Source organism: Tarenaya hassleriana, unplaced genomic scaffold, assembly GCF_000463585.1.
Source record: "Tarenaya hassleriana unplaced genomic scaffold, ASM46358v1 Cleome1, whole genome shotgun sequence".
Lineage (NCBI taxonomy): Eukaryota > Viridiplantae > Streptophyta > Magnoliopsida > Brassicales > Cleomaceae > Tarenaya > Tarenaya hassleriana.
In genome coordinates, this window is record NW_010960187.1 from 11,743,336 (window position 1) to 11,759,859 (window position 16,524).

Sequence of the window (16,524 nt, forward strand, 5' to 3'; positions counted from 1 at the left end):
AGTCTTGACCTTTGTCCGGAGATCCCAAATCATTGAAAACATCGTAGTCATAGACTCTATCCCACTCCTTCCTCTCTCCTTTCCCATTCCCTCTCAAATTCATCAACTCTTCTTCCCTTATTTCCTTGAGCAATTCCGGCATTTCATTTGGTAGATACGCCTAATTTTTAGGAGTGAAAAAAGGAACCAATCAGATACATAATCAAAACATTCATCAACATATGAAACTCATAATACTGTATGGTGATTAATTACCTGGTTGGAGAAAAAGACACGATCGTAACCATAACGGTGAGAAGGATAGATCCAAGAGTTGCAGACAAAGTGGATGGATCCGGAGGCACCGGGAACGTCACGGAGAGTGAGAGACTTAAGAAAGAACTGGCTACGGTGATGGTTCTTGATCACGAACGCACTCGGCGTTCCCATTGACTCGTCCCACTCAAATGCAACCGCAAACGCAGTTTCTTCAGCTGTCACCGCCGACTTTATCTTGACCCAGTTTGCCAAGTGAGCTGCTTTTCCAAGTCTCCCTCTCCTCTCATTTCCTACGACACACACACGCAGCTAGCTTTTGTAGTGACTAAATGAAACCCTAACATAAACCCTAAAAATTGAGAAAATGTCGGGTTGGGTTTTAGAGAACCTGGGTCGGGCTGAACAGAACTGACAAGTTGGAGAGTGACACGACGACCGAGGAGCTCGTGGACACGGTCAAGAACAGAGGCCATGACGTCTTTGAAATCGAGCACGTTCTTCTTCATCACGACCACTTCTCCTTGAATCATCGTCATCTTACTGGCGGCTGATCCCTCCATTGTCTACGCTGTGTTGATGTATGTAGCATGTATAAACTCAGGTCTATGGTCAACACGAATATAACAAAACCGACTACCGAAAAATAAAACAATTACATTCTAAGAATAGCGGAATTAATGACATCTCATCACGTGACCTAATTGTTTTGTGACGTTTACATGCATACACGTATATACAATCATATTGACCTAATTATTTTCTGACGTTTACATGCATACACGTATACACAACATCTCCCGGGTATAATTAAGTGAAAAATAAAACTGAACTCAACATCAACACTTGCTATATAGTTGATGTTTTTTCAATTATCCGTAACTGCCAAAAATAAAAAATCACTATAGTTTGATCGTTAATTAGCCGTATTCACACGTAGTGCCAGTACTTACAAACATCAAAGGACGTAAGCCAAATAAATTTCGTCTAATAAACAAAATTTAGCAAAATGAAATCATATAGAACTAGGATACAAGCTACACATAAATTAAGCTCTGCTCGAAATCACAAACCTGAATTGGACCTTTGATCTTAAGCTTTCACAAACACCAGACCGATGGATTCGTTCGAAATATGAACTGCTGATGAGAATGAGAGAGCCACATTACCCCTTTTATAGTTTAGAATTCATTAATTGAAGTCATGGTCGTTCAATGAATTCAAAACCCACTTTAATAAATTTAAATGATGAGTAAGACTCTCAAAGATTTTTGAGCCTTATTAGATGGGTTTTTCGATGTCTTCATACTCAGACACCAAATTATTATACTCACATATGACTTTGTCGTTGTAACCCTTAATTTAATAATAATTATATATTGCATGGTGAGTCGAACATTGACGCTTTATAATAAGCTCAGACAGATTATTCTTTCGGCATCTTAGGAAATTAAAAGCAACGTTTCGTGCGTCAAAAATGTAATGTATTTGGCATTTGATTTGGCCTTTCCAACATAGCATCGGCTGTATTCATAATTTATAACAATTAACCTTTTTAAAGAGTTTCTAATGTGATTCACCCATGAATCGTGGATGGTGTAACTAAGAAAATCTATTCCTTATTATAGTTGATCCAAAACTCATTTTCTTGTGCATTTTATGTCACGGTACAGACCACGATCGAATCGAGAACGGCAGAAAAAGGTTGCGTCTTATTCCCCAAGAGTTTTAGTTTATATACAAACACATACATGATCTTGACCTAGTAATAGAAAAGGAAATACCATACTCGATATGTAAAACTTCCAGTTAAATATATCCCTCAATATCCTCCCTCAAGTTGGAGCATAGAGATTATATATGCCCAACTTGTCCAAAAACACGTCAAACTCCTTCTTGCCGAGTGCCTTGGTGAAGATGTCTGCAAGTTGGTGTAGAGTGGAGACATACCGAGTGACAATGGTCTTGTTACCGACGTGATGACGGAGAAAATGACAATCTACCTCGATATGTTTAGTTCGGTCATGGAAAACATCATTCGCAGCAATATGGAGTGCAGTTTGGCTATCACAGTGAAGCATCATAGGATCCGGATGAGAGACACCAAGGGAGCACAAAAGGCCTTTTAGCCAAAGTAGTTCACATGTTGCCGAGGACATAGCGCGATATTCTGCCTCAACTGAGGAGAGCGATATCGTGTGCTGCTTCTTCGAACGCCAAGAGATAGGATACTTCCCAAGCTGAATGATCCATCCTGAAAGGGATTTTCGAGACTTAGGACAACCTGCCCAACCATCCGTACAATCGGAGATCAGAATCTGCACGAAATAAGATTCCTTGGCCGGGATTCCGTTTCAAGTAACGGACAACACGCAAAGCAGCTTCCCAATGATCCACGCGTGGTTCTTGCATGAATTGCGATAAGATATGGACAGAATACGTGATATCCGACCGAGTAGCAAGAAGGTAAAGTAGTCGACCGACAAGACGACGATATGAGGCAGGATTATCCAGCAAAGGACTCGTCGAGAGCGCTAAACGATGATTCTGGTCCAACGGAAAAGAGGCTGGTTTAGCCCCAAGTAATCCCGTCTCAGAAAGAATGTCTAGAACATACTTTCTTTGGCAGAGAGAAATTCCCAAAGGACTGCGGGCAACTTCAAGTCCGAGAAAATACTTTAACGAACCCAAGTCTTTCATCCGAAAGCATGAACTCAAATAGGTCTTGAACGCATCCATATCCGACAAGGAGTTCCCGGTGATTAAAAGATCATCCACATATACTAGAACATGAAGACGGATGTGACCTTGACTGAAGATAAATAAAGAATGGTCTGACTGTTATTGATGAAAACCATAGTTCCGTAATGCCGAGCCAAGCTTCGCAAACCAACATCGGGGCGCTTGTCGAAGACCATACAGAGATTTTCGAAGACGACAAACCTGATTCGGCATTGTCGGAGAAAAACCGGGAGGAAGTTTCATGTAGACTTCATCATGGAGATCCCCATGGAGGAATGCATTATGAACATCCATTTGATGAACATCCCATTTGTGAGCGGCGGAAACAGCGAGAAATGTCCGAACAGTAGCCATCTTGGCGACCGGAGCGAATGTTTCGTCGTAATCGATTCCCTCAGTCTGGTTGTTTCCAAGAATAACAAGCCGAGCTTTATAGCGTTCGATCGTGCCATCGGAACGGTATTTAACACGGAAGACCCATTTACACCCGATGGCTTTCTTGTGGGCTGGCAACGGTTCTAATGTCCAGGTTTGGTTGGATTCAAGAGCTATGATTTCATCTTTCATAGCTTGGCGCCAATGGTCATATCGAACGGCCTCATTGTACGACCGAGGCTCGTGTTCCGCAGAGACAGCTGCAACAAATCTCCTATGTGTTGGGGAAATCCGATCATAAGAGACAAAGTTTGCAATCGGAAATTGAGTGCTTGGGGGTGGAGAGGAGGACGAGGATGAGGCATCAGACGAAACAGAGCTCAATACTTGAACAACATTAGTAACAAAATCTCGGAGGAGCAGACTCTTGACTTTGTTGCGTTGGCCTTGGCCAAGTTGTCCAGAAATCGATTGTGGGTCAGACAATGCTGGAGACGGAGAATCGACAGAAGAGGAGGACGGAACCTCATCTGCATGAGTTGAGGAAGAACCCTCCATGTCTCCCGAAGCGGATGAGGAAATGGCCAAATCTGAAACTGCAAGAGATGGATCCGATAACAAGGCGGGTTCAGGCGACAGAACAACAGGGAGCGCAGTCGACAAAGGCAAAGTGTCCTCTTCATCGATGATCCAAGATGAGACAGCCGAAGTCGGAATAGGAGATGGCGACGAGGCGGTTTCAGTGGGAGCAATAGGGAAAACATCTTCAATAAAAACAACATCTCGTGAGACATGGAATGTCTTTGTTTCCAAGTTGTAGACTCTCCAACCCTTTTGTCTGAAAGGATATCCAACAAATATGCAACGTGAACTACGAGATGCAAATTTATCACCGCCACGACATTGATTATGAACATAACAGAGGCTTCCGAAAATTTTGAGACGATCGTATATCGGAGGTGTTCCATGAATGACCTCATAGGGTGTTTTACCCGCGAGAACGGTTGATGGAGTGCGATTGATCAAATATGCCGCAGTAAGTACACTTTCGCCCCAGAAATCCACCGGTAGATGTGCTTGAAACAATAAGGCCCGTGCGACGTTGAGAATATGACGATGTTTTCGTTCCACGCGGCCGTTTTGTTGCGGAATACCGACACAAGAAGTTTCATGGATAATACCCTTCTCAGAAAAAAACGGTCGCAAACTAAGAAATTCTGAGCCGTTATCGGAACGTACCATTTTGACCAAGACATCAAATTGTCGTTCAACCATAGCCACAAAATTTCGAAGGTGAACTGAGGCCTCATATTTCCCATTCAGCAAATATATCCAAGTCCCTCGAGAGAAATCATCCACGATAGTCAGAAAATACGTAGCACCGAAAAATGAAGATTTACGATAAGGGCCCCACAAATCACAGCGAATCAACTCAAATAGGGCGGAAGATTTATTTGAACTCCGAGAGAAAGAATCTCTACTGTGCTTTGCCCGTAAGCATACATCACAAACTTTATTCCCAGAACAAATACTGCCAGTCAAACCAAATCCTAAAATCTTCGCTAGAGCTTTTGAAGATGGATGACCCAACCGCTTGTGCCATAAATCATAAGACTGCTCAGTCTCCACCTTAGTTGCTGCTACAGTCTCGGAACATCGGAAATAGTAGAGTCTCGCTTCTAGTTCACCCGCACCAATCGACATCCTGGTGGTGCGGTCTTGAATCACACATGACTTTTGATCAAACGTGATAAAACAACCATTCCCGTTCAGCAATTGAGAAATGGATATCAAGTTGCAATGCAACCCCGGAACGAAGAAGACATTCGACAATCGGAGATTGGGTGCAAGAAGAACAAAACCAGAGTGTGCCGAGATGACCTGACGTCCATCCGGCAAAATCACCGAACATGGTGACATAGAGGATACATTCGTCAAAATTGTTAAATCGCCTGTCATATGTTGGGAGCAACCCGAATCAAGAAGCCAAGGAACCATGGAAGGCTTACCGGAGAGAGTTTTAGTGGCTCCGACTTTAGTTGCATTTAGAATAGCGACCAAAGTCTGCCATTGATCGGTGGTCACAGCACTGAAAACCTGCTTATCATGGGTTACAGTAGAAGAAGAGACCGATGGCGATTGTGCCATCACTTGAGTAGCCAGAGTCATTGTCGGTGTTGTCGTCGAGTCAGGGTTCGATTCAGGGGTCGGGATCGGGGTCGGGGTCGAGATCAGTTCGATGTCAGCATCGAGGTTCATTGATCAGAAGTTTTCTTCGAGTTTTGGTGTGGTTCGGGCTCTGATACCATGTCACGGTACAGACCACGATCGAATCGAGAACGGCAGAAAAAGGTTGCGTCTTATTCCCCAAGAGTTTTAGTTTATATACAAACACATACATGATCTTGACCTAGTAATAGAAAAGGAAATACCATACTCGATATGTAAAACTTCCAGTTAAATATATCCCTCAATATTTTACATACAAAATGTACAACAAGAAGATAACTCGATAAAACGGAAGCAAAACGGTGAAATCCAAAAACACTTTTTGAAACAGAGTAGACAGCGGAAATACATTACGCGATACATGTCGCAAAACACACATGTTCGAATGTTAGTTATATAACCGTAGACACTATAAGAAAAGACATGCTTTGACATTCTCACATGCTCGGACAAGGGAGCATTGAGCGTGAAATGCCGGTTCGGTCGAACGAGTCATTTGAATTCGAACTACCAGGGGCTCCGAGAGACATGTCCGAAAATGGAAAGAAATAACGAAGTGTATGGCATGACAAATCACTTGGAGTTGGAGGGGCCGTTAGAGGTTCAACAATCATCATGGAAGTTCAGAATATGGCGTGGATTGTTTGGGATCATGATTGAGACAAAATAGGCAACATATCGTGCTTATTGCATTTTTCATGACTTGTGAATTTGTAGTTACCTTTTCTCGTATTTAGCCTCCTTTTTTCTTTATTTTCATTATGTGTATACATGCAATATCATCTGATGTAATATTCTTCATGGGAATAAAGCGAATTTAGTATATTCAACCCCTAATTCATCTTCTTTCTCTTTCTCTAAGTCCTACACTCACTCGGCCATAGATTCCGAGTTTCACCATCACGTTTTTCTCCTTCACTCAATCATTCAAACACTCTTTTCTATAAAATTTTTACCGAGACCCTTACAGAATGTTGAAACTGTTCTTACATATCAACACGAGACCTTTCAGCATGTTTTGTTCTCACTCGCACATATGTCGAGAAATGCTTTGCAGTAGGTCACTCATCTTTAGATTGTTCCAGAGCGAACAAGGTTAACTTTTGAGTTCTCTTAGGATAGGTAATAAAAAAAGGTATCTTTATCTTGTTGGTATGAGTATCTCAATCAATTCTTTTAAGTTATCATTGACTGTGTAGTCCTATACCTACACAGCTCTCAGATCTCTCTCACTCTGATGCATTCGATTCATTCCTGTACCCCTCTGGCATAGTGATCTTCGGAGAGTCATTCTTTGTCCGTGCCACTTGCATCGGCGATCACTCACAACCCTCGTAATAGCTCGAGATACCACATAAACAATTTTCAAGGCTTAAATTGTTAGAAATAAAATGAAGGTGTCATTTCCAAATATTAAAAAAACATGAGGGGTGTTTTAGGATAAAATGAAGGTGTCATTTCCAAATATTGAAATGTAACAATGTTCGACAATTACAATGAAATTACAAAGACCTTTCGTAAAGCGGGAGGCAAATATGTAATCGGAGATTTCAAAGGCATGACAATTCGTTTAATCGGTCATAAGAAAAGAGGAAAGCAATATGAACTCTCTATCTGAGATGAGGTTGTTGCCGGACTTATAGTTGATAAATTGTCGTAAACTACAGTTGCAAGAAATATCATTGTACAACTTCAAATTCAAATCTTCAATCAATTAGAGAATGGAACCCATGTTTTACGACGAATCGGGTTTCCATAAAGGCATTCAACATCATGGTGATGGGAAGCCATTGATGAAAAGATCGCATGTTATTATGTGTGAGTATTATGTTTATCATCTACAAACACGGATAAATGAGGGCAACATCTAATAAGGTCATGGCATGTAATCTAAAAGTATATTGTTAATGATAAAAATCTAACAAAACTTTCTGCGGATATTAAAATCACAAAGATCTAATGACAAATTTTATCAAGAATATATAAACAAAAACGATAAACGCATACTTGAATCTGTCGTTATATTGACACAAAATTAATTGGTTCTAGTCTTCTGTATCTTTCCGCACTTTTAGACTTACGACTAAATGGGAGAAGCATAAGAATATTTTGTGTTTTTCTAGTATATATGTTCGAGGGATCTCTACCATTTATAGATTTAACTATCTCATATTTTCTAAAACGCTCATTAAGTCATAAGAAATTACATTTGGTATTTGCATATTAGCTCCTAAACTTTACCGAAATTATGGTTTAGGCGCATTTCATAATTGATCACATTTATGCCTCATTAATTATATAATCCATATTTTAGATCAAATATTGAATCATATTAATTGAGAATATTTATGAAATATTGTAACAGTTGATGCTTACACAACCATTGAGCAACAATGGTTACGTACATTTAGAACAATCAAATAAAACTACGATGAAGGAAAAGTCAATTTTTGTGTTTACGGATTTTTTGTCAATTTTTTAAAAATGTAGGTATTTTATTTTTAAATATAATAAATACATAGTTTAATAGGATAACAAAAATATAGAGTTAAAATTGAGACGAAGAAAAAATACAGGGTTTTAATATATTTTTTCCAAAAATAAATATTTAATATAAACCGAATATTACTATTAATTCGAATATTTGATTTTACAAACACATTAAAAATCATACGGAAGTGAATTACGAACGTGAATTCTTTCAATGCTAGTGATCATACGGGTTTTATATAGACTTATTAATGTCATACACATCGGTTTGGCACATATTCTAGGCATTTTAAGATGTTAGTTGGCTATAATTTTGGCCCTTTTCCTTCAATATTTTGCAAGCTGATATTTACGGGAATTCAAAAGAACGCAATTTGGAGATCCAAAAAAACTCAGAGAATTCAGGTTGATTACTCGTCTAAACGAGCGAGCCTCAAAAATATGGTAGAACAAAACAGGCAACCTACTGAACAAAACGAGCGACCTATTGCAATAAATGAGCGACTGCTTGAAATGTTAATGACGAAGCCGAAGAGCGGGCACCTGAAAGATCAAAGAAGAAGAAAAAAAATGAGTGCCCGCCTAACTTAGACGAGCGGGCGCCTGAAAATGATACTTCAGCATTTGGCCAAAAATAGAAAAGTGTGTTTGAGAGGAGAAAAAACCTAGTTTTGCTTTTCATCAAAAGTGTAACGACCCGAGGCCGATACAGAATGATAGAGTTGTCCCCACACACTAACACGAGACTTTTTAGTGTGTTTTGTCCTCACTCGCACACATCCCAGAAAGTACTTCCCAGGAGGTCACCCATCCTAAGACTACTCCAAGGTCAACACGTTTAACTTTGGAGTTCTCTCGAGATGGGCAACCGAAAAGGTAGATGCATCTTGTTGCTATGAGTAGCTCAATTAATTCCTTTGGGTTATCTTAGACTGTTTAGTCTCATACCTACACAGCCCTCGGATCCCTCTCGTTCCGATGCGTCCGATTCATCCCTGTACCCCTACCCAGAAGCTCGTCAGGAGCCGTCCATTGTCCATGCCTCTCTTGTTTCTCAGACCGGGTGGTGTAGGTCCTGCTGGAACGGTCGACCCAGCTCGTTCTACATGTTCGTTCTGTCTTGTCCCAGACCGGACGGTCTACACACGGAGATCGGACGGTCTGGGACCCAGGACTTCGTCTTCCTCACAAGATTCAGTCCAATTTTTCGCCATTTTTGCCCAAATTTTGATCCGATTTCATTCTAATCGTTACCCACTAAATATTTAACATTCCTAGGTGCTTAACTCTTGCACAATCAATAGTCTGCACCATAAATCATGAAAATAGAATCTCACAAACACAATCCAAACCACTCACCTCGGTTTTTCTGTGATATGTGATCTTGTCCGAGCCTGTGCGAGTTCTACGGGTCGTTTTAGGCTCTGAAACTCTCCAGAATCCTTCTATGCCCGCCCCTCTAGGGTTCCTCGAGCTCTCCTCGTCCCTGTTCGTCCTCCAACTCTCTCTCCTTCTCTTTTTTTTCGCAGTCTTAGTTTTCCGCTCGAGATGACTCTGTTACTCTGTTTAGGCCGGTTAAATGGGCATCTTCTCGCGGCCTAAGGGTGCTGGAGTGGCCAGGAGGGCCAGAGGATGTCGTCCACTAGACAGGGGTGGCGGCTGGTGGCACGTGGGGTCGAGATGTCGCGCAATAATCGCGGCCGAAAGGTGGAAGAAAGTTTGGAATTTCGGCAACTTTTTCCCCCAAACCCCAGACCATCCGTTCTGGTGTTGGTCCGTCCATTCTGTTTCGCGAACGTGCAGACCATCCGGTCTGCACCCTGGTCCGTCCGGTCTTGACCGATTTTTCGTCTTTTTCTCCGTTTTTCGCTGGACCGGTCGGTCTAACTCTAGACCGATCGGTCTAGTCATTTTTTCTTCGTTTTCCCGACGTTTTCTACGTGTTCTAGCCCCACTTATCCCTTGATTCGATGTTTATGCCAATTACCTTATATTTTAGGCTTGTTTTACCCTATTTTATTCCCGAAATTAATTTAAATAGTTTATTCGGGAATCGGGGCATTACAAGAGCTATCCCCACACACTAACACGAGACCTTTTAGTGTGTTATGTCCTCACTTGCACACATCCCGGAAAGTACTTCCCAGGAGGTCACCCATCCTAAGACGACTCCAAGGCCAACATGTTTAACTTTGGAGTTCTCTCGAGATGGGCAACCGAAAAGGTAGATGCATCTTGTTGTTATGAGTAGCTCAATTAATTCCTTTAAGTTATCTTAGACTGTGTAGTCCCATACCTACACAGCACTCGGATCCCTCTCATTTCGGTGCATCCGATTCATCCTTGTATCCCCTACCCAGAAACTCGTCAGGAGCCACCCATTGTCCATGCCTCTCGCACCGGCGATCACTCTCTGCCCTCCTACGGTATCCTGGGTTGTCACAAAAAGGGAAAGCAACACTTTCAAATAATCATCCTTGGAGAAGATGTTGGAGCTTGGGAAGCAAGGGAGAGGGATTTGGAGTAGAAGAAAGATCACACCTCACCATTGAAGACCATATAAACAAGAACGAGGCGGAGAGGAAAGAGGACTTGGCAACACTTTCAAATAATCATCCTTGAAGAAGATGTTGGAGCTTGGGAAGCAAGGGAGAGGGATTTGGAGAAGAAGAAAGATCACACCTCACCATTGAAGATCATATAAACAAGAACGATAAACACATACTTGAATTTGTCATCACATTTGCACAAAATTAACTGGTTATAGTCTTCTGGATCTTTACACACTTTTATACTTACAATCAAATGGGAGAAGTGTAAGAATATTTTTTGTTTTTCGTAGTACGTATGATCCAGAGACAACTACCATTTATAGATTTAACTATCTCATATTTTTTAAAACGTCCATCAAAATCATAGGAAATTACTTTTGGTATCTACATATTATATGATTTAAAAGTGGTTTGACTTAATGGTGTCAACTTTAGTTCGAGATTTGAAATTCGGTCTAAACTCATCCGAAAAATGATCGGGTTCGGGTTTGAATTTATAGGTCCGAAAAAAATCTTGCTTCTAGGTGGAGCTCAAATCGAGTTTCGGGTTAAGTCCAATTGGTTTCGGTCGACTAATCTAAAAATTCGATTTAAAAAAATATGAGAAAATAATTAAAATTAAAAAAAAGAGAAAAAACTCTAATCCAATGGGTCGGTCTAACCTGAGCCCAGATCTAAGTCTTATAAGGTTGGATATTGGACTATGTTTTAAAAGTCTAAAAAAATCCAGGCTGATTCGAGCTCGAACTTAAACCCTCAAACTGAGTACAGGCTCAAGTCGGGTCGGGTTGACCCGTTTAACATCCCTAACAAAATTAGGTGTAGATTGAGATAAAATTTATATACAAAAGCTAAAGCTTCTACCTGGCTTTGTGAAAGTTTAAATACAAAATTCAAAGGTCTCTCTCTTTTTTACGTGGTTTGGATTTTTAGTATGATATCTCGAGCTATAATAAGGGTTGGAAGTGATCGTCGGCATGTGGCACGGATAAAGAGCGACTCTCTGAGCACCACTAGGCTAGAGGGGTACAAAAATTAATTGAGCTACTCAAAACATTGTAAGTATGCGACTATACGGTCTAAGATAACTTAAAAGAATTAATTGAGCTACTCCTATCAACAAGGTTCACCTACCTTTTCGATTGTCTATCTCGAGAGAACTCCAAAGTAGCAATATAAGGGTGGATAACCTATTGAGAAGTGTTTCTTGGTATGAATGCGACTGATGACAAAACACGTTGAAAGGTCTCGTGTTGGTATGTGAGGGCAATTTCAACGTTCGGTAGCTGTGACACCGTATCTCATATCCCGTATACAGGACATGCCACATGGACTAAAACCAATAAAATATAATAATATCAAAAGCACGGGAATTTAAAAAAAAATCATTTTTCCATACAAATACGCAGCGGAATAAAAACATCACATATCTTTCAAAACAACACATGTCCAAAAACGTACTTAAACACAACCGTTTTCCACGTGGAACCGTTTTTCACGTGGAACCTTGTTCCACAATAAAAAAACATACAAGAAAAAGAAACATTTATTCGTACATAATGCTGCCTTCACAAAGTCGTCGCCATCCAAAGTGCGCTACTTGTGCTCCTCGGGATCTGAAAAATTCAACAGCGGAGGGCTAAGCATAATGCTTAGTGAACAGCTCGGGTTGAGCCCGGAGAGCCCATTCTCATGAAGAATGGTGTCAACTAGTATTTCAACACAAGAATTCCAATATTTTCAATTATTCCTTTTTTAATTTCATGCAATATTCCATTTCAATTCATTTATTCCCAATATTTATTCCATGCATCATTGAAACAGGATAATACCGACTCAATTCGTCAACCGGTACTATCGTGCATCATTTCCGTTGGTATCATTCAGTATTGACTCAACATCGTCTACCGGTATTGGATTCCACTTTGCTCCTCTGTAATAGTACTGACTCCACGTCGTCAACCGATACTATTACAGAGGCGACCACACAGATCCACCAGTACTGACTCCACGTCGTCAACCGGTACTGGCTTCACTACACTTTCCTATAACAGTACTGACTCCACGTCAACAACCGGTACTGGTATAGGAGTGTCCACACAAAAACACTAGTAATGACTCCACATCGTCAACCGATACTAGTCTCACCACATATTTCTATAATAGTATTGACTCCAAGTTCTTCAACCGGTACTATTAGAGAAATGCCTACGATTCCATAACGCTCTAGTACTGATTCAATTCGTCAACCGGTACTAGATGCCTTTTCCATGCCCCCCCCCCCGTACTAGAACTGACACCACGTTGTCAACCGGTACTAAGTACGGGGTCCATCAACCATTCAATCACAAGCATATCCACAGTCATTTATTTCCTATTCTCATATTCACATCGGTTTGAAGTTCATTTCCTCTATATCAGCATTTACCCATTTTCTACTTTAGTTTAATCCACTTAGTGTATTGTTTACATTCAGCTTTAACTTAACATCGTATTCTAGTTAGTACGGGGTTCGTTTCCTTTTTGTATTCTCGGTTGATTTTGGGTCAGACCGATCGATCCGTTTATTGGACCGTTCGATCCATTAATCTTTCCGTTTCCTTAGGTCTCATCTCAAACTATTTCGACATATAGTCGGAGTTGCAGCCAGTCTAGCCTTTTTAGAAGTTTTGTTTTCGTCTGGACCAGTCGGTCTTGAGGTGGACCGACCGGTCTACATCTTTTTCGGTTTATTTTTCCTTCTTGGTTCGCCTGGTTCGATTCATAGTTTAATATTTCTTCGGGATCGATCGGTCTGAGTGTGGATCGGTCGGTCCAGCTTAATTTTCGACTGCTCGTTCTGTCCGTGCCCAGACCGACCTGTCCAGGTCCTGGACTTCGTCTTCCCCGCGAGATCCAGTCCGATTTTCACCATTTTTTGACCAATTTTTTATCCGATTTTGATCCCGAATGTTACCCACTCATTATTAAACATCCCTAGACCCTAAATCCTTGCAGAAACACTAATCTACACCATTAAACATGAGAATTGAATCTCACAAACTCAATGCAAAACCATTCACCTCGGATTTCTGCAAGTTGTGATCTTGTCCGAGCTTGTGTGAGTTCTACAGGTCTTCTTACCCTCTGAAACTTCCCAGGAACCTCCTTGGGATGTCCTTCTTCGGTTTCTCGAGTTTCCCTTGCCTCAATTCGTCCTCAATCTCTCTCTCTTTCTCCCTTTTCGAAAATCAGATTTTTTCAGTCGAAAATGATTTTCTTCCTCTGTTTGATCCGATTTATCAGCGTTTTCAGAGCCCGAGTCAACCAAAACACGAGCCTGAGGGCCAGTCCATGCCGTGTACTTTACGGGAGCAGCGGGCAGTGGCGTGTGGGGATGAGTTATCGCTCAATAATCGCGGTCGAAAGGTGCCAGCTCGACAAGTTTTCCTGCCGCCAAGCCCAGACCAGTCGGTCCAGGCACATATTTTGTTCGTTTTCTTCGTTTTTCTGGTCCGGTCGGTCCGGAGTCCTGAAAATGTGTTTTCGTGCGATTGTTCGTCCATTTTGACTTGTTTTGGCCTGATTTTTAGTTCGGCTTCTCTTTTATTCATTTTTAGGTCTTTTTGAACGTTTTTGATCCCATATGTCTCTCGGACTTATTATTCGTGTTCATTTATTTAATTATTTATTCTTTAAAATAATTAAATATTTGTTTTGGGATTCGGGGTATTACAGTAGTGATCTCGGGGCGTTACAAATGGAATCAGAACTGGTACTATTCTAATATGGTGTGGATCGAGGATGAAACTGGTGGAAGTTGGTGGATCTATGATATACCGAGCTTTGATGAGGATTAGGAGTGATCGTCGATGCAAGTGGCACGGACAAGAAGCGGCTCTCCGAGTACCACTAAGGTATATATGAATAAATTGAATGTACTAGAATGAGAGAGATCCGAGAGATGTCTATGTATGAGACTATACGGTCTAAAATAATTTAAAAAAATTAATTGAGCTATTCATAACAATAAGTTGTATGTACCTTTTCGCTTGTCTATCCTGAGATAACTCCAAAATTAAGCGTGTTCGTTGTGGAGCAATATAATGATGGATGATCTATTGGGAAATGATTCTCGGTATGTATGCGAGTGAGGACAAAACATGCTGAAAGAACTCGTGTTGGTGTATTACATTTAGACTTCGGTCAATAATTAGAAATACAAAATAGATAGATAGAAAACCTAAGTTTCAAGTACCCATCCCGATCAAAGGGTTGGATATCCGAAAATCGGGTACCTACCTTGTAACGATTTAAAAATCAATCAGGTTTAATATGTTTAAAACCCGAAAATCGAGTTAGGATTCGGGTTGGTATCCGAATAATAAGTATAAAGATAATAAGAAATATTTCCATTTACCACTCTTCAATATGCATAGAAAAACACACACACCAATCACGACAGATATCCTCATGCTTCTTTTTTTATATAAATTTTGTGTGAGTTTGGTAGACTATAATTATAATTTTCTTAGAAAAAACAAATGGAAATATTTCTTTTGTTTGTGTGAGTATATGTGTTTATATGTATGTATTCGTTTACATTCAGACAATACAACTTTAAGAAACAATTAAATACTTAACATGGATAGCATTCAAAACATACAAACTATATGACAAATTTCAGTATCTAACCTAATACATTTTAAATGAAGAAATCAATAGTGGATTGAAAGAATTTGAGAGTGGGTTGTTGAATTTTAACAATGGAGATTAGAAGCAGAGATATAAAATACTCATCGGAGATTGTTTCTCCTGTACGTGTCTATTGCCGACAAATTATTCAACCCTATAAAGGGCCCTATAGAAGATACAATGATATGAAAATATAGAAAGTATATCATTCAATTAGGCAATACATAATAAAAATAAAGTCCAGATATCTTGTTGCCTTTTCCCTCTCCTTTGATTGTTCAATCCTCCAACTGTTGGTATTTTAGAGTAAACGGTTGATTGGTTTATTATCTCATGGGATTCATGATGCACGTGATTGTAGGAATTTAAATAAATAACAAACACTCATACGTACCCGATAAGATGACGACTTCAATCTGATCTGATAATCTTGTCTTCAACCTATCAAAACACGTATGAAATAGTAGGAAACCGGATATGACTTCAAGACGTGATATACTTTCCAAAAGCGTTATTTCATCCCTACCCGGTAAATGGGATTACAGGAATACACTTTTGAGATACAATGAAGCGACAATGATTTCGGTTTACCCTTCCGACAATCATCAAACAGAACCTTGTTTAACCAAAAATAAAAAGACCCTTGGGATAGTTTTTATGCAAAAAAACTATCCGCAAGAACACTCAAACTCTCAAACAATGAATTAGATATCATATATCTATTCTATATCATGTTAGGATGTCCAGGTGTCTTTATAAACACTCCAAAAGTCGAAAGGTGCAAAGAAATCGGAAGTTTTTCTCGAACGGTCGCGATTTTTCGCTCATTCAAACTGCTCAGAAAAAACAGGCTGTCCGCCCATGTTTTCGAGCTGCCATCCCATTTTTTCTGAGATCACCTTTCACATTCAAAACCGAACGTAAACTTTTCTGACAAATCCTTAATAACTTAGCCAATTCATGACACGTCTTTTACAAACATTTCGCTCCTCCACCATACTTGTAATACATGTGAAACATGAATCCTTTGGAGAGATTCAAACCAATCAACCGTTTACTCTAAAATACCAACAATCCTCCACTATTTTAGAGTAAACAACAAATGATTGAAACAACCAAGTGTTTTTCAAACAGTTTCCAATTTTGTGCATAAGTGAAAGTGTCGTAACGATTGAACTTCTACGTAGTGAAATATACTTCAATAACT

The 16,524-nt window shown here is 40.1% G+C and overlaps 1 protein-coding gene across 1 annotated transcript in view; it reads right to left on the bottom strand.

Moving 5' to 3' along the window:
• LOC104825976 (linoleate 9S-lipoxygenase 5, chloroplastic-like) overlaps nucleotides 1-1,357 on the bottom strand; it is a 3,983-nt gene extending 2,626 nt beyond the window's left edge. The window contains exons 1-4 of the mRNA XM_010558451.1: nucleotides 1,329-1,357; nucleotides 647-826; nucleotides 256-548; nucleotides 10-160 (exon numbers count right to left, since the gene is read on the bottom strand). Of these exons, the coding sequence (XP_010556753.1) occupies nucleotides 10-160; nucleotides 256-548; nucleotides 647-818 (616 nt within the window). The 5' untranslated portion in view covers nucleotides 819-826; nucleotides 1,329-1,357. The remainder of the gene's footprint in view (nucleotides 1-9; nucleotides 161-255; nucleotides 549-646; nucleotides 827-1,328) is intronic.
• Nucleotides 1,358-16,524: the final 15,167 nt, after the last annotated feature.